Here is a 22,585-nt window from a genome sequence, read left to right as displayed (position 1 = left end):
CGAATACTAATGCAAACACCAACACAGAACTTTCTAGAAGAAATTATATCAGAAATGGAAATATATAATATGAACAAGGAAACATCAGCTCATTTTAACATTTGAAAAGTAAAAATTCACGTTCTGAAAAGGGAATTAAAGTAACTCGTTTCGATAACAATAAACAATGATAAAAGAGAGTTCCGAGACAATTACTGTTTCAAAGAGGAGGCTGAAAAGTCATATCACGAGACATTTTTCAATGCATCTGCCTAGATTTTCAAACAGGGGAATTAAACCAAAAAATTATGTAAATATTTCTTAAAAAAAAAAAAAAAACCCAAACTCCATAAAAACATTTTCAATTCGCCTTATTAAAAACCTACCATAAGGTGTCATCACTAACACATTGATGTTTCAAGCAGACGATGATGTATTGATCTAACAATGCATAGATTTTTGAACTTATCTCGTGACTTTTGTGTGTAAAATGAAATCGGACAGGAAAAATAGCAGAGAACTAAAGTATTCAGTCAAACAAAATCTGAAAACAAGGCCATACTTTCGTCTAAGGTCGAATATTTTTGTCTTACAAGAATGAATAAATTCAATAACACTTCACTACCATATGGAAAAGAATAAAAAGAATGTTAGTAGAAGAATACACCTGAAACTGTGAAAAGAGACGAATCGTGTAAGTTTTCACCTTCTATCTGTTTTAATGTTAAATATTTATATATCAAAACAACAATTTGACCTGATGTTGTCATAACGTTATACTTTTTATAATTACATCATATACAATGTACAGGTGTCTTAATTTTTTACATCAGTTTAAGGATATATTTGACATGATTCTATTTTCGCTTTTGTATGCTCGGGTGACTTCAATAACTGGGGATTTTTGAAGAAATACATCTTAATTGTTTGCATCCACAACTTGAATATGCAATTTGTACACATCCGCATTTGAGACCTTCCCATTATTTTTTAGAGACCTAAGCGGTGATATATTTTGTTGTTTTAAAGGTAAGACACTTTTTAGCTAATCTTTAAATAATGTATGTAGGAATGAAAGCAGATTTTTATTCAGAAATATACTAAATTGTCTGTTACAACATAATATTTCTGTGTTATTGAATTTCTTTCTAATAAATGATATTTTGAAATGAGATTGTGTTGGTTCTTTCGAAGTACCCAGACCTGCAAGTTTTTCCATTATTCTATAACGTCTCTAAAAGTTCACTACAGTAACTTGAAAACGTAAATACAAGTACACAACACTATTGAAAAGGTTAACCAAAGCCAGTTGTTGATTTAACAACTCAATGAAATGTACATCGCACGATGATGAATCAAAACACTGATGATCGTGATATGTTGGCACATCGCAAACAGACACTACAGAAAATACACAATTTGTAAGGTGCAGTCACCCAGAAATAAGTCATTGCCTAATATAAAACGCATTTACATATTTACAAACTGATCCATGTCTGAATGTACTGAATAAACTGATCATATATTCTGACTTTGGATCAGTGTTTCAAATAGAACCATAGCTTTTAATTTCGTATAAAGAGTATCTGATCATTTTTATAATTTTTCAAGTTCTTCAAGATGATGAAACAATTAATTGCCCTTGATATGTCTAAGAGATTACTTGAATTTAATATCCCAAGGTTTCTTATTAACATGTTTTGTGTATTTTTAACCCGCAACGTGCAGGGAAAATTATTGGTAATAAATAGAGGAGAAGTGTTAGTCTTCAAGTGAAAATTATTGGGTTATTGAGGTCAACCTGGATAACTGACAACATTGAAATCAAATAATTGAATACTCTTTTTTCTCCTTAGATCGGAAATCTGTATTACTATAAGGAAGACAACGTTATCAGTATTGCACATGCTGATTTGTCAGTATTGGGATGGATTTGACCAAATGATTTATTATCACTACAAACCAGTAAAAGTCTAAATTGGTCACTTTTTGTACTTGACTGTACTGATTTGTATGCGACCATTCTGAATTGATCTGAATTTTACTCGATATTACTTGATTGTAGTCTGACCATACAAAACTGTCTGTAGTCTGAACGCATACTCGACCAGGCTGAAACAGTCTTAATATATTCTCGACTTGTACTTAATCAGTTCTCGACCTGTTTTCAATGTCTAAACCATACTCGACCAAAGTTTGGACCATACTCGAACGAAGTCTGAACTTTACTTCCTCTGTATCAATTTTGAATGTATAACTATAATTTATTCAACAATAAACCACAATTTTTATATTGCGTTACTTACTTTTGCCTGAATTATGTCTTATATTCAGTTATTATACCTCATGGTCAAATTTCTAGTCAAGGGTAACACATCTTGTAAAAACAAACACTAAATAGAAAAAAATGAGAAAGATAGACTTACAAAAATGGTCGAGGATTGTTGAATTGGTAGAGTATCGTTCAGACTTGATCTAGTATGGTTTCGACTTGGTCGAGTATGGTTCAGACTTAGTTGAGTATGATTTGGACTCTTTGAAATGGTTAATAACTGGTCGAATACAAGTCAGGTTAATTTGTGCAGGCAATTGCATTTAATTTCCTATGATTTTATCATTGTTTTAGAAACAAGTCACATGACCAATTAATGCCTTTTTTATTTTTATATCCCTACGGTTTTACCATTAAGCAATCTATGAATGAAATATAGTTGTCAATTTCTGGTAAAAATATTGAAATAAAGCACATTTTTTTTCATACTTTTTGACAGTTAAAGGAATATCTGAATAATGGAGAAGATCGTACATAATCAAGTCATGTTACCTTATTAAAAATGTTTAATGAAACGAGACGTAACGGCACAACATTATGTGTCCATCAACGTTGTACGCACATTGATGACGAGACAATCTCATACATCTAAAGGAATCCCCCTCTAAATAGCCTGTAGTGATCCTTAATATAGATATACTTTAATAATCTTTTATACTCTGGAATATGTTAACAATTGTTTTTTGACAATTTGTCAATTTGTACAAGAGAAACAGATACAAAATGATCTGGGGAATAAAATGAATCCTGTATACAGGACTTATGAGCAGAAAGGACACCTCAAAGTGCTACAGTGATAATAACTATATGATTGCTTGTGTTATTCGGTTTTTATTTCGAAATACATGTTTTAAAAGAGAACCTAAAGACTTTGTTCCATTTCATAATGATAAAAGACATATACATGTTTATGAGTTACTTGTTGGCAAATAACTTTCATATGAATATGAAATTATTAATAATTTTTTTTCTAAAAAAGGTCAATTTTTTTCCCGGGTTATCATTTTTGCGATTTCAATGCATAAATGTTTCAAGGAGGTGGGGGTAATTCGTGCATCTACATATTAGTACACGCTTTACCTTATGAGCTTGAAAGTCCCATTGGTATCTTTCGCCTCTCTTTTATGTCAATATTTTTTATTTGAACAATCTATTAATTTGGATCATAGTTTGAAAAGTCTTAAATAATTGATTTCTTATATCTTGGGAAAATAATGTGAAGAACCTTTAACTAAGCAAGCAAGCAGTCATACTGCTCATCCTCATATAAATCATGATTATGATTAAGACAGTAATATTGCTTTCAGCCATTTTTTATTAATAAGTATTACCTTGACCTTAGATCACGTGACTACACAATCAATAGGGATCTTCCTCTACATCCTCTTAATATTTATTGCCACATATCCAAATAAGGTTGCAATCACATATGATGTGCCCTTTTTACAAATTTTAGTTTTTAGGCATTTAGACCGTGATTTAAATTTGACCTTGGCTGTCATTAAATGTGATGATACATTCAAGTATAATTGCAATACCTTAATTATGTTGTTTATGTAATTTAACACAAGGAACCCGTTTTTTGTACAATTTTTAGTAACTATGACCTTGACCTTATACAAAGAGACCCCAAAATTATTAGAGATTTACCTCTCACTATATATGACCATATATATCTAGGTACGATTGTAATTCCATATTAAGTATTTGATTCACCATTCGGAAACAAGTTTTCTGTCCAAATTTCAGTATATCTTTTGCAACTATGACCTTGACCCTTGAAATAGTGACTTCAAAATCAACAGATATCATCCTCTTATAATATGTGATAATCCCATATACAGTATTTGTTGTGACATCCTGTAACCACCATTTTGGAAGAAATTCGGTCTATTTTTAGTTATTTTGATCTCACCTTTGTGATGTGCAAATTTATAGAGTTCATCCTCTCATTGTATGAACACATATATCAAAGTATATCAAAGCAAGGATGCAATCAAATATAAACGTTTTGAGTTAGAATCCTAGACTGATGAACTGAATGACTGACGGACTGGTCAAAACTATATACCCTGTTACTCCGTAGCTAGTATCTATAGCTATATGAAATAGAAACACAAAACATGTTAAGTTCACCTTAAATATATTTTTTATTCTCTTATAACATTTTTTAAAATCATGCTATGGCTGTAGACCACTTATGCAGGGCCTCTTAGGGGTATAGTTTGACCAAATGAGAATATATGGGAAGAAAAGTTTGAATTAGAAAATGATACGCTTTTAATACAACATATCAAAAAGCATAAATCACACTCCGAGAGTATCATCAGTCCAGTAGTCAGCACTTCTGTGTTGACAGGATTTATCATAATTATAAATAAACTGATTATAAAACTATAAATTTTTCGAAATACTAAGGATTTTCTACCCCAGGAATGGTTACCTTAGCTGTATTTGACAAAAACTTTTCGAATTTCGGGTCCTCAATGCTCTTCAACTTCGTACTTTACTTGGCCTTTTTAATTTTTTTTGATTTGAGCGTCACTGATGATGAGTCTTTTATAGACGAGACGCGCGTCTTGCTTACACATTTTAATCCTGGTATCTATGATGAATTTATTTAATATGGATCAAGGAAATTTGCTGATCTTCTCCTTCTACAGTGTTCATTGTACATATAACTAATCGTTGACCAATTGGTTTTGTGGATCTTCCGAATGGTTGAAAAAGTAAATCCAAGCAGAATGTTTGTATTACCAAGGTAAAATGCATGGGTAAATAAAAGGTTTTTGTTAAATTTGTTGCATCTGGGAGGAGAGCGCAATAGTGTCCAGTTAACACATTTTCCTCAATTCATAAAATTGTTGATTAAGTTAAATCATCTTCGGCAAAAAACAAAAATGATACCTGCGTGTCCGCTTTAATGTTGAAAAGTTTAGGATCGATAAGTAGGCATATCGTTTTATCTTTTAAATGTTTCTAACTGATTTCAACAGGAGATATAGTCTGAATTTAATAATGCTTGCTCACTAAATCACATTGCCTCCACCATGTCCATACTGTTTGTTTTGGAAGTATGAAATCAATTAGTAATGTTTTAGTTATTTGTTTACACCTATTATATTTTTACAGAATACATAAAACAAGATGTGTAGCTGTAAGTGCATTATTGTCACTGTCATTGTCCTGGTTGTAATTATCACGTTGATAGCAGTAGTAGCAACTTCACTCAAGAAACTGGCATCAGACGAAAGTAAGATGAAAATATACTGTTATGGTAGCTTGGGTGTTTAAATGTTCGATAACAGATTTTTCTCAAACTTATGTAAAAAAGTTCTGGGTCATTGTGCTTTCAAATTTCGATATGAAAACTGTAGGTCACGGACCTTGGTATTTTGTTAAATACATTGAAATTAACGATATCACATTTATTTTAGATGAGTTATATAGGGGAAAGTTAAGTTTTTCCATATTGAAAACACATTAAACGATAGAATTAGTTGAAATTAAATGAGAGAATTGCTTTTCATAAATACTGGCGGTTTTAAGATATTTTTGTCTTTTTGCGGATAGTGTAAACAGAAAGAAACTGTAAAAACAGAAATGATCACGTTATCAGAATAATTAGATCTATAAATAAATCATATCATCGAAATCGTAAGTCTTCTCTTTATGGGATTTACTGCTCCGAATGACCAACCGAACGATCACCATATCAGACCTATAAACACACAAAAATGACAAAAATTGTCAGTCGACTGCATATTGGAGTTAAATGATTTTGACCAATTTAAGCGTTTTACCTAATTTCCTAAAATATAACTAATAATAGCAAAACAATATCTACTAATAAGTCAAAGTAAATGAATCTTCAATCGACTCCTCAGTCCAACATTTGGCACATGTAGTTTGTTTTCAAGCCAAATATTCTTATATATATAAACAAGTCTAAATTGAAAACAACGTTCTATCCTATGATTGCGTTGGATAAAAACCGCAATTTTTATACGTGTGCATGCAAAACAAATTTCTTGGTAGAGGGGTCTAAATACAGCACAAATAACATTTTTCAAAAGACCAAATGAGTGAAAAAGTATATATATGGTATACCGCAAACAAAAGGTGCAAAGGTTTTTGTACACCATATCCGGATTTCGACAATTAATGTCTCTTCAGTGATGTTAGGAATCGAAACGGTATTTGGAAGGCCATATAATTTACCTCAATTTAGGATAGACTCTTGAATTTTGAAAGAGTCAAAATAGGATGAACGGATTATATAAACCCGAAGGCAAATATAATACAAGCCCAAACGAAAAAATATAAACAAGTCTAAATTGAAAACAACGTTATATATATATATATACATAGATATTGCAATGTATCAATGTTATGCAAATTTACCAGGTGATCAATACAGGTTCCCCCGAGCCTCTACCTGCTTTTTGAACGAAAGAACAAATAAGTCATAAGAAAATTATTTACAAAAGCAAATATTATAAGTCATTTTCTTTTTATATTTATAGTTGGTATAAAGTACGATACAATTCTGAAAAAGTTAGAAAATACCACAGAAAGAGAAGGTTTACACACAGGACTTCCAGGATTTAAATTCATCAAATTTCCAAGTGTATACACATCACTTACATTCAATCACCTAGAAGTAAATATTATTTTTTTATTGAATTATAAAATATGGTCATGCCTGGACTCTCACCGTCCTGCAGTAAATGCTTAAGAGGGACTAAAATGGCCTGTGTGGGATGTTTAAATACGCAGCTACATCTAGACGTAATGGTGACGTTAAATCCGATGACTTGTGTAGGTAGATTGCACCACTCTTTACATGTTACCAAATCCTCACAAAAAAACTTCGTGATATGTAGGTGTCCTCTTGCAAGGCAAAATGTAAGCCCCTCTTTTTCAAATATCTGTCTAAACTTTCTCTCCATTCATCCATGGTGAACCACAAGACAGAACCAATTTTTTAAATATATTGTTCTCGTCTAGAATATAAAGAAACTATTTTCCACTGTTGATATATTCAATCAATTTACTTTCGTTACCACCTTTACAAATTTGTGGTTGCGTGCGCACCTCGTGGGCCATAGTTTGTTATCTTTTAAAGTTTGTTTGCTGTTTCTCAGCGTAGTACATCTAAGATTGCTCATTTTATGATTTAAGATGTAAGTTGGGGCGTCATTGCTTCCTTGTTGTCTCGCATGGTGAAACAAAGCCAGATGAGCCATGTTAGATGCACAATACATAACGGGGTTCATTTCGTTGTCGCATTCTTTACATATACATGTAGCTTAAATATGACCTGCTAGAAACAAGACATATATCTATACGTGTATAATAGCTTGTTTCAATATGTATATTTAGTTTTTATTTCATGAATAAAATCTGATAATGGGTTGATTTCAGTAAGACAGCAGCGAAACAAAACAAGTCTTAAATGAAACCAAAAGGAATTTCAAATGATCTGATATCAATACTGATAAAAAACATAATAATCTGATATCAATACTAATAAAAAACATAATAATCTGATATCAATACTAATAAAAAACATAATAATCTGATATTAATGCTAATAAAAAACATAATAATCTGATATCAATACTAATAAAAAACATAATAATCTGATATCAATATATATCAAAAGACATAATAATCTGATGTCAATACAAATAAGACATATAATGATCTGATATCTTTACAAATAAGGGACATACTAATCTTATACCAATACAAATAAGACACATAGTGATCTGTTATCATTACACATAAGGGACACACTAATCTTATATCAATACAAATAAGAAACATACTAATCTAATATCTTTAAAAAAAAGATACGTAATATTCAGATATCAATACAAATAAGGGACATAATAATCAGATAGTAATACAAATAATGAACATTATAATCAGATAATCATATCAGAATTAGAGCAAGACTTGCTCCCCTTTCGTTGGAGGGCTGCGTTCGCAAATTCCTTCATGAATCAGCCAAGCTCAACTTGTTATACTGATTATTAGACTTTGTAAAAAAGTGTTTTTCTGGACAGTTTTTATTTCTTTTAGCCTTGCTTAATTCATCATTACTATCGAGTAAGGATCTCTTATCAGACTTGTGTGTATCCCATATTTCAATTTGATTAGTCAAATGAGAAAATCAATCGTTTATCCCTCCAAAATGGCGGTCAGGGGAAATAACTCAAACTCAGATTACGTTATTCGAAACCTATCTATTCCAAAGAATTGAAAAGATTTTACAAAGGAGATTGAACTTGAATCAAAAGTAAAATGACAAAAATATCGAACTACAAGGAAAATTCAAAACGGAAAGTCCCTTATCAAATGGCAAAATTAAAAGCTCAAACACATCAAACGAATGGAAAAGAACTGTCATATTCCTAACTTGGAGTCTTTTCCTTCTTCAAGTTGAAATATTATATGTGAAATAAATGTACAGACCCTTTATAGTCTTTAAGGTAATTATTTCTGTAATATTTTACTGTATTCTGTTTCAGAGTTTAAACAAAGATGGTGTAAAAATTGTCCTTTATGTTAGCTATCAATACAAAGTCAGATCGGACAAACTTAGGGATATCATTCTTGAATTCAGGGATAAAGATGGTTACACGAAATTTCTCAGATATGAAGGTATTTTGTACGAATTATTAGAACATTTCACGCAGTCTCATTTTCACATAAATGAAGTTCTTTTGTAACAATTTTATTTCTTTTTTCCCTTTAGACATTATATGAATGATAGCGAAAAAAGCTGCTGTGGATATTTCTTGCATTTTACGTTTATTTTTTACTTCGACACTTCATTTTTGATTAAGTCATGACGATTGGTTGCAATGGATTAACAGTTAACCTCAACTATGAAATGTAAGAAAGCAAAATGTCACCACATACTTTTTCATTTTTTTTAAAAGACCCAATAAAGGACATTTTTTATTTAATGGTAACTTCAACTATATATCAACGAAGATAAACAGTAAATATGGGCGAAACTCCTGGTAAGGAATTATGTTTGTATTACCACACAATTTTGTGCTTCAATGAACAGACGTAGCTTCAATGACATTAAGCAAAGAATTCCGCTTAAATTAGTGCTCAGTAGTAACCGTCTTGACCTTGCAGTGAGGTGTGAGTTGGTTGCCACATGTGGAGCAGGATCTGCTTACCCTTTCGGAGCACCTGAGATCACCCCCAGTTTTTGGTGGGGTTCGTGTTGCTTAGTCTTTAGTTTTCTATGTTGTGTCATCTGTACTATCATTTGTCTGTTTGTCTTTTTATTTTTGGCCATGGCGTTGTCAGTTTGTTTTCGATCTATGAGTTTGACTGTCCCTCTGGTATCTTTCGTCCCTCTTTTAAAGGCTTTATTGTAACTTTGTGATGACGAACTGCTATGAAATCACTGTTCCTAATTTTTGCAAATTGTCCAGCGCTTTAATGGATTTTGTGTCATGATTTGATGCACAATGGATCCATTCTACTCCATAATACAATGATTAACTAGTTATACGAGTGTAAAAACCTCCTCTGGAAGCAAACCACAGTAAATAAAGGCAACAGTAGTATACCGCTGTTCAAAATCATAAATCGATTAAGAGAAAACAATTCCGTGTTACAAACTAAAACCAAAGTAAACACATCAACTATGAGAGGAAAACAACGGAATAACAGAAACACTGAACTGCAACAAAAACAAACGCCAACATACTTAGAAACGGACTATTTGATAACAACTGCCATATTCCTGACTTGGTACAGGACAATTTATGAAAAAATGGTGGATTGAACCTGGTTTTATGGCTAGCCAAACCTCCCGCTTATATGGCAATGTTAAAAAATATCGCTAAAATGACAACACTACGTGACAGAAATACGATACAAACAAACGCAAGAACACTCAGCACGGAGAAATACATAACTAAAAAATATAATAGTACATAAAACATGTAAACCGCAGATAACAACGGACATCTCCCATTACCGACAGCACAGGACACCACAAACTGCGCGTCACATGAATGGATTAACGCCACAAAAAGTGACGTATTTTTGTGACAGATATATAAACTTGAAATTCATACAATTATATGGAACGAAAAATTCACAATTATTTTGATATTCTAGTCCAAACAATTATCATGACTATGACGGTCTTGAAAGGCTATTTTAAATTAATGCTGTGACGACGTCATAATTATTTGGACTACCACAATACTTAATCCATGGACAATGGAAATTAACTCGACTATACTGACAAATAAGACATTTGTGAAATGTACCGAAAATACAGAATTCAAAACACAAACGATAAGAAATAACACAATATCCAAACGTACTTTAAACAATATATGAATTGATCATAAATATTGTAGTATTATTGAAATCTAGCAAAATTGTTCCTCGCAAACCGACACAAAAGAAACATCATAACTAAATACATGAATGTTGGATGCATAAATAACGAGACACGTCGTATAGCAATGCGAAATCACACTCGGTAAACCACAATCTAAGACGTGGTAAACATATCAATATCTTAAATGTATAACTTTTTTTTAAGATGTAGCAACCTTTATGAATAAATATTTCTTTTTAAGGAGAATCTGCTATTCATGAGTCATGTAGCTATTTTAACACATCTCAGTTTGCAGCAGAGCGTGCCAATTTTCAGGAAAAGGTCAAGGATCAAATAATGGTCAGATATAAAAAAGTAAACGCAGAAATTACAGATTTGCAAGTGAGTGGATTTTGTTAACATTTTGAAATATATATATATTAATAAAAGGAGATGATTATAGATGAGACATAGAGCCCATAGCACAAGTTCAAAAGTTCAACATAGACTGAATCATCCCAAATGACTGACAAAGATAAGAACACTCTTTTTGAATATAACTGCTGACAAATACAATAAACTCATACATGTTAGAAACCACTCTTTCTTCTGTTCAATTCACATCATTCCAAACCCAGAAAAACTGTGCTTTCGGCGTTTATGACCAAGAGCAAAGACGGGTCTAGGTAGGCTGACACGTCGCACTTCGGATTATACCTTTATGAGCTAGCTAAGTGTCTTTCTACTATAAAGCAGTGCGCATTTAAATCATGTTAATCAGCATGTTACCAACCTGCACCAACCTGTATATAGATATAAGAAGATGTGGTATGAGTGCCAATGAGACAACTCTCCATCCAAGTCACAATTTGTAAAAGTTAACCATTATAGGTCAAAGTACGGATTTCAACACAGAGCCTTGGCTCACACCGAACAGCAAGCTATAAAGGGCCCTACAAACGACTAGTGTAAAACCATTCAAACAGGAAAACCAACGGTCTAATCTATATAAAAAACGAGAAACGAGAAACACTTATGAACCACATCAACAAACGACAACCACTGAACATCAGGTTCCTGATGCATGTTATATTTACCGTTGAACGTTAGACAAACATCAATCAGTCTTATGTTTACTGAGGAGTATACATAGATATAGTTCAGAATGAATCACTCTCAATAACCAGTATTCATCTTCAAGATGGATCTATTTTACTGAATCACCCTGTTTTCACTGTATGCACATTAATTGTGCATAACAGTCTGAATCATCCTATTTTCACTGTATGCACATTAATTGTGCATAACAGTCTTATTTCATAACTCACATTAGAAAAATAACTTATGTTGCCCACTTGGATTGATTTTGATTTCTACACGCTACAGAGTGAAAATAGATAATAACTAACGCATAATCATCTGCGGTACAACTCTTATTGAATCTGAATATATTTAAACGGAGTATTAGCAAAGAAAGGACATGGGTATCCATCAATGATTCAAAATCAGTATGTGCACAGCAAAAAAACACAAAAAGCAAAGGAACAGCGCTTTTATTGTTATTCTTCATCTCAAAGTCACATCGAGGCCTTCAACACGGTGCAAACAAACTCTCACCTAACAGTAAGTTTAAGACGGCCCCTATCACCGGATTGAGCGGAATTGACTGTTTTACTGTTTAATTCCATGTACAATGATGTAAAGGTGTTTATATTTGACAAAAGTAGAACTACAATACTGCATGAAGTGCAATACAAATTTTGTACTGAATAACATTCACCAGTTCTCAAGTTTTAATGCATATATTAGTGAGTGCAAGAAACATCAGATAATTAAGTTAAAAATCACTATTGTTAGTTTTGAGTGAAACATGGTAATTGCTGATGATTGCCAATGACAACACTATTAATTAATCACCATTTCATATTAAACTTTGGGATATTTAGAGAGAAATTTTAAATTACAGCCCTAAAATTCACCAGCATTCACGCTTCAAAATCACCACCTAGATAGTTTAAACTTAGCCACCGTGTGTGTACTATAACCCTTTTGGTATAATACCGTCATTCTTTGAAAGTAATATTGCACTGCAATCAAAACCAAAGAAATTTCACACGTAATTTGGCAACCATCCACATAGCATATGATGTTGCTAAACAATGGTATATATTTAAGGTGAACAACATTGCTCGACCAACAGAATACGAGAGTGCCATAAGGAGTAAAGAAAAGGCCAGAGAAGACATACGGGTGGCTAACAACGAACGTCCGCGACTTTTGACAGAGGCTGAGACACAGAAACGTGAAGCTGAAACAAATGCCAAGATTATTATTGACAAGGCAGAATCTGATACTCGTATTTTAGCTAACAGGTAAGAGAACGTTTTATAGAAGGTAATTTTGTCATTTTCACCTGCCTGTTGTGAGCAATTATTTCTTTTAGGAATGCAAAGATGACTGAATTGTAAAAGATAAAATCAAAGAAAATACTTTTAAATCTTATCGACACAAGTGTACAAAAAAAAAGACTTCTAAATGTCAACAATAAACGAGTGCACAATGGTAAAGGCCAACCTTATCAATCGCACTAGGTAAAGCGATTTAATGATTGATGCTTATTACTTTTTTATTATTATTTTAGAGCTGTGACAGAGGCCCAGTCTATTATTGCCCAGTATAAAAAAGAGGCTGAAGCGTACAAGAAGATCGTTGAAGCTTCAGGACTTGGCTTCACTATTGATGGTTTCATCTCCTATCTGGGTGTACGAGTAATCGCTGATGCAAAGAACCTAGTCTACATAGGTTTGGACAGCCCAGCCAAGACTGTCTATCCTTAAAAAAAATATACATTGTCTCCCCATGCGTGCATCCAGGCAAATTTAAGAATTGTATTTATCTGCAGTGATTAGGATTATATAATGTGCAATAAATAAGATAAAGATTCGATGATGATGATGTATAAATTTGACCATTTTACTTTAAATACCAAAACGTAAATTAAGTAAAAGATTTACGATATAAGAAGTGACTGTAAATGAAAAAAAAAACACTACTTATTTGTTGCATACGATGAGCTTTTATGGATTTACCTTCATCAGGAACGTCCAAACCAAAATATTTGAAAGTCAGAGATGTATAAGACCAAAACACAAGAGGAGCTATTTGACCAAACGGGACCCAACACAATAGCCAAATTTATTCAAGGTCAACTTTGACAGAGGGAGTTGGAAGTTTCTTAATAGTTTCTTATTCATCAACGTTTTATTAAAGAAAAGTTTGTTATAAAAAAAAGTTGAATAAGTTTTCAATTTATCAATTAATTAATCCATTTTTTCTAATTAGGCAGAAGTACTTGGTACAACATTAATAAGGTTTATGGTTTTTGCAAATGCACTATAACGTATTTTACACTACGCGATGATCTCTTTAGAAATAAATTTGTCATTTAATGTATAGGTGAAACATTTATTCAGAGTTGGCGAAATTTGTCTACATATAGTCTTTCAAGAACACTTATTTCTTTGATTTCTTTTTTTACATTCGTCACAACTCGGCCGATTCCGTACCTTCATGGAGAGTAGCGGATACACCCGAGGATTTCCGATAGCTTTTTTTAATGAACATTTTCATGTTCTAGTTTTCGAAAAACAGCCTTTTAAATTTGATACTCCACTTATGAATATTCATCTTTACGATTGTTAACTAATTTTGTTATTTGATATACCCCTAAGAGTGTAAGTTCCATGGGTATATCTAATGTTCATCAGGATTTTATGTCTAATGCAAAACGATATCTAACAATAATTTAGAAGGGAGACTTTTCGTTAATATGACTTTAGCATACAGCATGTCCATTGATAAATGCAGGATATCCCTAAAAAAATAATAACATCACAATGTAAGTTCATTTATTTTCATTTTGTGTAGTTCTTTGGATAATTGAAAAATTTGTCATACAAGTCTTTAATTAAAATTATGTTTGAATTTCAATTTGTGGTCCCCATATACCCTGTGAACATACAAAAGCAGTACTGCACAAACACAAATGAATCCAAAGTTATTAAAGGCGAAGTATACGTAATTGCATCTCTAGCGGAGTCCAGGATGAATAACAAGCGACGTTAGTTGCGCAAGTTATCTCCCTTAATCGAAAAAATAGAAATGGCTAGACAACCGAGAAAAGATTTCGCGTGGTTTATCTTGAGTACATACAAGTATGCTTGTGTTATACTAGCTAGCTACTACTCTAACAACATAAAGATGTTAATACCCATTCATTCTTGGAACTTGATCTAAAGAATAACTACTGACGTGTAAATTTATAAATCTTTACTTGTATGTGCTGGCATTGACCAAAAGTACATGTATTGTACGTCATCCGTTTGACCAATTGTTTGTATAATGTCACTTTATGACACTTTTCTAATTTGCCTACTGATGTGATAATACCAAAACATTGAATAAAAAAAAGTTTATAACATGTATCGATTAGAGCAACAACTGTCACAAAAAAAAACATCAAACAAACAAAAAACACGTACGTCTGGACTTATCGAAGGGCGTACTGACGGATCCAATTAAATTATTATGTTTGATGAATGTGTTTTTACGACTGTTATTGGCAAAATATCAAATAATAAATGCATTTTGAGGGTTTCCATAACATTAAGTCCATCATGGTATAACAGGTAACGTGCAATACTAGCTACTGATCCCTACCGACAAAATAGTAATGAAAATGCACTGATTTCACGGCCAATTAATTTTTGAAACTTGATTTAAAGAATAACTATTCACATGGAAAATAAAAAATCTTCACATTTATGTGCTGGCATTGGCCAAAAGTACATGTATTGTACTTCAACCATTTGACCTATTGTTAGTATAATGTCAGTTTATGACACTTCTCTAATTTGGCACCTGATGTGATAATAACAAAATATTAAATAGATAAATAGCTTATAACATGTTTCGAATAGAGAAAAAACTGTGATAAAACAAAAGATAAAATAAAAAGAAAGAAAAAAAAACAAAAAAACACGTACGTCAGAACTAATTTAAGGGCGCACGTGCGCACAACGTATGTTATTTGACTGTATTCCATCAGGTAATTTCGACAATAAAGCTTGACATCTCATAAGAATGACATTTTTTTTAGAACAAATTGTTTTATATATTTCTGAAAAAAAGACAAATATCAAATTAAGGCAGTAGTTAATCCATCTTCAAGTCTCTAATTGATTAGGAATAAAATCACGGCAAAAAACAAAACCTGCGAGATTTTGATTAACTACAAAAGGAGTTGGACTAGATGCAACAACTGGGTAGGTGTCTCCCGTTATGATTTCATCCATCACCATATAAATCCACACTCAGTCAGAATGACGCAATCACGAATAGGTAACAATCGGTCTTAGATCCAAGAAACATGTCACTAGTGAGTTGAGACACATACATATCGTATCCGTCAACAAATCATGATGGTGGCCGTACAACTCTACAAAAACTGCTCCAACATAGTTACTACCAATCTTGACCAAAAATTACCAAAAGTTACCAATTCTTCTTCATAACTGTGTTGAAGCAGTTTTTGTGTAAGGATTACACCCCAGCTAAAGATTTCCGCATCGTTCTAACTTTCCGCAGCGAAGCATATCAATTGATTAATGAAAACGCAGTACGATGTGCAATATCGTATTGTAAAACCGTCAATGATTAGTATTCTTGTAAGCATGTAGCGTTTGATACAGGAGAAACAGTATCAAATATCATCAGATATATCTGAATTAAAATTATGTCACTTAGTTCAGTAAAAGAAAATTACAAGATCTATGATAGGATTTGCTGCTCATGAGAACCATAAACTAGTTATTGATGATGTCCTGGTACTCATTTCAACGAATGCTTTTATCGTTGTCAATATAATGGAATTTTATGCGACTGTCATACAAGTGAGAGGTTTGGCTAGCTTTAAAACCAGGTTTAATCCACCATTTTCTACATAAGAAGATGCCTATACCAAGTCAGGAATATGACAGTTGTTATCCATTCGTTTGATGTGTTTGAGCTTTTGATTTTGCCATTTGATTAGGGACTTTCCGTTTTGAATTTTCCTCGGAGTTCGGTATTTTTGTGATTTTACTTTTTATCTCATTTATCCAATGAACTGGAGATCAAATCAAGGATACTATCAAAAATAGGTCTGATATATATATATAAAACTTTTCCGCGATATTGATTTAGATGGAAAACTTCAAACTAGAATATATGACAAACGTGAGGATTTCAACTTTCCAATTCTCTACTTCCCACTACGCAGCAGTAACAAAGACATGATTTGCAGTTTTTATACCTTTATTTGCCGGAATAGTAGTCAAATGGGGAAATTTACCGATTGTGATCTAATCCTGATTGTGACATTTTGACTTAAGGTGGTACCCAACACCTTGACTAATATTAATTTGGCTCGTTTAATTTTCATAAAATTTTGACAAAATGTTTACTTTGACCCTTTGACAAAAATATAAAAATTTCAAAAAATTTGAACCAACCACTTTATCAGAAAAATTTCATTGGTTATATAACAGTTTGACAAACACTAATTTTGATCATTGAGAAGCTTAATATTTCCTTAACAATACAACGTAATTTAAACGTTTAGCTGATTTTTACAAAGTTATCTTCCTGTAGTGGTAGGTACCACCTTAATTATAATTCACATAGCGTGTGATGCATGAAAAGTATATAGGATACTCCCGTTTGAAGCACACGGCATCGCTTTTTTTGGAATTCCGGATTCCTTCAACTTTTGTTTGTTACTTGAATTGTTTCACCTTAATTAAGGCAAGGAAAAGATTTGAACATTAAACCTTGGTCAACTACTGTAACAGTTGTGTAAGTTTTAATGGTTTTACTGTCTGATGCTAAAATTTGTGATGTAAGTATAAATATGATTTTAGCCTTCAAAATAAATTTTGTGGAGAGATATAGGGAAAAACGTGGATTTTAAGTAAGGTAATTGATATATTCATATCGAAACATTGCAAGTTGATAAGAAAACACACCAACTATAATATGTTTGTTATAGGTCATTCAGACGATATTCACACCGTTGATTTATTAACACAAGAACGAAAAAACTTACGACAATTATTTGCGTAAATTGAAAGGAAATCAATAGCAGTGTTACCACAACTGATGTCAAATTTCACTGTATGATGTCATATATTAAATGAGATGTCTGTCAAGGTGAATGGTATTCAAATCAATACGTTATACATTTTATGGAGCGATATTGGTAAACACGTGGATTTGAAATATGGTAGTTGATATATTCATATTGGAACATTTAAAGTTGAAGAGAAAAAAATAAACAACACAAATTGTAACATGTTGGTTAAACGTCACTCAGATGATTGTCACACCATTATTCAATAAAAATATTCTTATGGGAGAGAAGAAAAAAATAAAAGGAAAACAATACTTGCGAGAATCATTTGATTGCATTGGAAAGAAATCAAAAGTAGTGTTAGCACCACTGATGTCAAATGTCACTGTCTGATGTCATATGTTTAATAAGATGTCTGTCAAGGTAACACAAAACAGTATTCACATCTGTAAGTTATCTAAAACAAGTCTAGTACAGTGTATTCTGAATAATTACCCATATGGGTTGTCAATATTACGAATTTAGCTGTGTGCAATTATCCAGCAACCCTACCCATAACTTAAGACGATGAAATAATGTATAACTAATTTCTATCAAATAGATATAAGAAGATGTGGTATGTGTGCCAATGGGACAACGTTCCATCCAAATTAAAATTAATAAAAGTAAACCATTAAAGGTCAAGTTTATTTAGTTAAAGTATTATAGGTGATGTTAAAGAAATAATTTGACATATTGGGAACTGAATTTAATTTGTTCGTAAAATTGTATTTTATGGCCGCTAAAGATTATAACTTCCCGTGGGTATCATTTGCTCGTTGTTTAAATACTGTCATATCTTGTAATCAAGGAGAAGAAAAGTCAGTACTCTTAAAGAATGTCATCCCAAACAAGGTCCGTGAAACATCCATCTCTACAAATCATATTCCTTTAATGGCAAATGTAGACCGTAAAAATCATTTCCATTAAGAAATGTGGGGATCAGGCCTTGCGGTTAGAAAAATTTCAAGCACGATTATCATACTCAGAGTCAGAAATCAACAAATTAGAATACCGCATTTGATGTTTCGAGCACACAAATTTAGTACTCTGAGAACCGAGTAAAACTTTGTGATCGATGAACCTGGGCTCTCGGAATATGAAAGTTGTTTTCCATTCGTTTGATATGTTTGAGCTTTTTATTTTGCTTGAATTTTCCTTGGAGTTCGGTATTTTTGTTATGTTTTCTTTTTATAAAGCTATACTCATTATTCGGAGTACAAAATTTGTGATCGAAACACTAAATCCACTATTTGTTTTGGTTGAATGAGTCTGAGTAAGTTAATCGAAGGCGAAATTTTTATGCCGCAAGACCAGGTATGATAGACAATGAGAAAACTATCCTTAGACCAAAAGATAAAGATTTCATCAACCCCAGTTCAACGAATTGCAGTTAACAATCAGAAAAACCCATACCGATAGTAAGCTATAAAAGACCCCGGTATGACAAAATGTGAAATATTTCAAACGAGAAATCTTATGGGCTGAAGACTCTTTTCCTTGATAAAAAGAAAATGATATTTTCACTACAATCATGGACGAAAAACAAATATGACTGGCATCAACCAACGCATAACACTGGATTACATGTTTCTGCCTTGGCACGACACATATATAAGTACAATCTGTACCAATCAGTTGTAACCGTCTTGTATGATTCATAAAAAGCAAAAAAAATCTTCTGAAACGGGAAAGTAATCAATGGTATTTTTACTAAAAACATTTGAACGAAAAACATATATCACCTTAGCAACTAACGAAAACAACAGGATAACAGGACCTTGTGTTGGGACAGGTACATATAGGGAAAAGCGAGAATTTATCATTTTTGTAAGAACACAACCAACCACCTTATCTTCGACAGTCGTGTAACTTACGTTAAAACTGTAAAAATCAGTTGGAAAATGTTTGACTCACCAGAGGGGTTCTTAAGTTATAAAGTGTTGTTTTAATTTTTTACAGCATTGGGTCGATACCGCTTACATAAACACTACTCACCTTTAATGGACAGCTTTCCTTTCATAAATATATACCAATAAGTACCAGAATATCTGCAAGAAGGACAGAGAATATAAGAGAAATTGTCATTTTCTAGGAGGCTTTTATTTTAAGTGCTTTAATAAGTATCAACAAACAAGCAGATCTCTTTATCTCTTTATTCATATTTAACATCAACAATTTATCTGCTTAGCTTAAATTCTTACAACAACGAGTCTTTAATGATGTAACGCTGTGCAGGAATGTCTCGATGAATTTCGGAAGTATGTAAAATGTAGTTAGGCTGGTCGTCTTTCGGAATTTGACTCTTCAACATGTTCAAACACTATACTGTATGCACATGATGTACGATACCATGGCCTTGTTGTCCTTCTGTCTGTTTTTGATTTTGTTTCCCCATATCTCATCACGATAAGGGAAACATCATTCTTGCATCAAAAGTACTACTAGATACGAATTAAAATCATCAACAGTCAATATCAACACTTTCAATGCTGGATTGTGAACATGAACGTCCAGACATATCTTGTGAACCTGTCGTATCTGTTCTTGACACTGAATTCATGCGTAAATCATCTTTAAAATATGGTACTGATAGTAACCTATTCCTTTTTACCGACCTTTTGTTGTGTGTTCTCATGTGACGTGTAACCATATCGCGTCTGCATGCAGCATACGGACACTGAGGACATCGATACGGCTTTTCACCGGTATGGGTGCGTTTATGTGTGTTTAAATGGTCACTACGACTAAACACTTGTCCACAATCACTGCATTCATATGGTTTAATGCCTGTGTGCAATCTCATGTGGCGTGTCAACATGTCGCTACGAGAAAAAGATCTATTGCAAACTTTACATAAGTGTATTTTGCTATTTTCACCCTGTAAGATAGTTTCTGTTGGTAAGTGTTTTGCCATGTGTTTTGCTAAGGTATCAAATGAAAGAAACATTTGATTACACACTGGACATTTGTAAGCATCAGAGTCGGACAAAGTTCTGCGCTGATCCCGATTTTGTTTTAAAGTTGAGTGTTTAGACGGTATCTGAGACATATTGATATTCTGATTAGGAAAGCATCCGAATGGAGACATTGCCATTCGATTCAGTTCTGACATTGAGTTATACATCCTTGCTCTCGGCGGAAATTCAAAATGAATTCCAGTCGACATGCCAGGACTAGGTGTAGATAACTCTGGGTCTGAAATGAAGCCAGCAAATGGGGTAGACGTATTGAAGTTAAAAAACTTATGGCATCCTTCGTGAACTGAGTGGAACGGTATTGACTTTGCAGACGACACAAACTGTGGTGAAAGAAACCCTGGCAAATGATGATACAGATTCGAAAGTTGTGGTTTTGTATTTTGAAGTCCATGTCTTTCTTGTTCTTTATTGCCGATCGCAATTTTCGACCCAGGTTGTTTTTGAGAAGGAAGACGTTCAACGCGGTGAACTTGTTGTTTAGTAGTTGCATGATCAGATCCAAAACATTTAGTAGTTAATGGATGTCCTTGCTGTGTGAATGACATCTTTGAAAACTCTGGAGAACCATGTGCTGACCGTTTATGTGTCAGAACCTTTAATGAAGACTCCACAAACACATCATTATCTTCTATTGCATTTGCTGATTCAGTTTGGAAAGATGTTGACTTACTTGGTGAATTGCTTGGCAAATCTGGAATACTACGTTCCTGAGAGGGTGAGTTTGAAAGAGATATTGCAGTATCTGCCAGGTCAAAAGTTGATTCAACTGAGGATGAAGAGCCACTACGTCTCTGGATAAAGTAACGATGCTGAAAATTTTTCTTTATATTTCCTGGAAACAATGTCTGTTTATAAGACAACACTACCTCTGCGCGTTCCTCGTTGAACATCACGTCTTTGAAAACGTTCTGATCAAAGTGCTTCTCTTGCCAATCTTTTCGAAGTGACTGATAAATAAAATTGTTTCGCCAATTTTTATTTAACTAGGTGATAATTGACCAGGAAGCCAACATCTCTGAAAGAGTGTGAATAACTTTGATGTCATATTCAAATCTTCTTATATGGCATAAAATGTGAGGTGAACTTTTGATACTGCAGGGTGTTAACAGGTCTTTTTTTTCTCTCAAAGCTATAGCATACCCATGGTTTCTCTTATGTAAGCTTATTTTCGCGTATATTTTAATTTATATCGCGTTTAGCTCGTTTAAATGGATTTCGCGGCAGTTAAATATCGCGATATCCTAATTGTCTGAATTACTTGATATAACGAAACATGTTTTTAATATTCGCGACGATTTATATTTGCTTCAATTTTCTTCTTGCGAAAATGAATTATTTGCGAAAATTAGTTAGTTATGCAAAACATGTTTAGATTTATTTTAATCACATTTATGATTCCATATACATGATATATTGGATACATGGTTTCTCAAGACATCATTTTCGTTAAATATTGTACCACTGGTCATTAAAGTCTCTGTTTATCGTCTGACATTTAACTTACATACAGTTAGGTGCAATATGTTCAATTGCACATGCATGTCGGTATTCCAGTATCAGTCCTACATTCACATGTCCGAGCGTTACGTATCAATTGGAAAATGTAAACGCAGTACGATTTTGTATATGGTATGGTGAACCGTCAAAGATTAGTTTACTTATAAGCGTTTGATGAAGGAGGAACTCTATCAGATATAAACAAATATGCTTGAATT

General features: G+C 32.8%; 1 protein-coding gene across 1 annotated transcript; it reads left to right on the top strand.

Moving 5' to 3' along the window:
• The first annotated feature begins 168 nt into the window (after positions 1-168).
• LOC127718334 (uncharacterized) lies at positions 169-14,672 on the top strand. The gene is made up of 7 exons (XM_052224330.1): positions 169-1,008; positions 5,444-5,564; positions 6,838-6,974; positions 8,851-8,983; positions 10,945-11,084; positions 12,858-13,054; positions 13,324-14,672. Exons 2-7 carry the CDS (start codon positions 5,459-5,461, stop codon positions 13,517-13,519), a joined length of 909 nt encoding a protein of 302 aa, XP_052080290.1. The 5' UTR covers positions 169-1,008; positions 5,444-5,458; the 3' UTR covers positions 13,520-14,672.
• The last annotated feature ends 7,913 nt before the right edge of the window (positions 14,673-22,585 follow it).

The sequence above is a fragment of the Mytilus californianus genome, unplaced genomic scaffold (assembly GCF_021869535.1).
Source record: "Mytilus californianus isolate M0D057914Y unplaced genomic scaffold, xbMytCali1.0.p SCAF_10, whole genome shotgun sequence".
NCBI classification, from domain to species: Eukaryota; Metazoa; Mollusca; class Bivalvia; order Mytilida; family Mytilidae; genus Mytilus; species Mytilus californianus.
This window is presented reverse-complemented; position numbering and strand designations above follow the sequence as displayed.

Bases quoted from the DNA above. Each gene is read 5' to 3' on its own strand.
- LOC127718334 (XM_052224330.1), top strand. From the start codon at position 5,459: ATGTGTAGCTGTAAGTGCATTATTGTCACTGTCATTGTCCTGGTTGTA. The intron at 5,565-6,837 runs GTAAGATGAAAA...TTATATTTATAG, and splicing joins GAAACTGGCATCAGACGAAA to TTGGTATAAAGTACGATACA. The intron at 6,975-8,850 runs GTAAATATTATT...ATTCTGTTTCAG, and splicing joins TTACATTCAATCACCTAGAA to AGTTTAAACAAAGATGGTGT.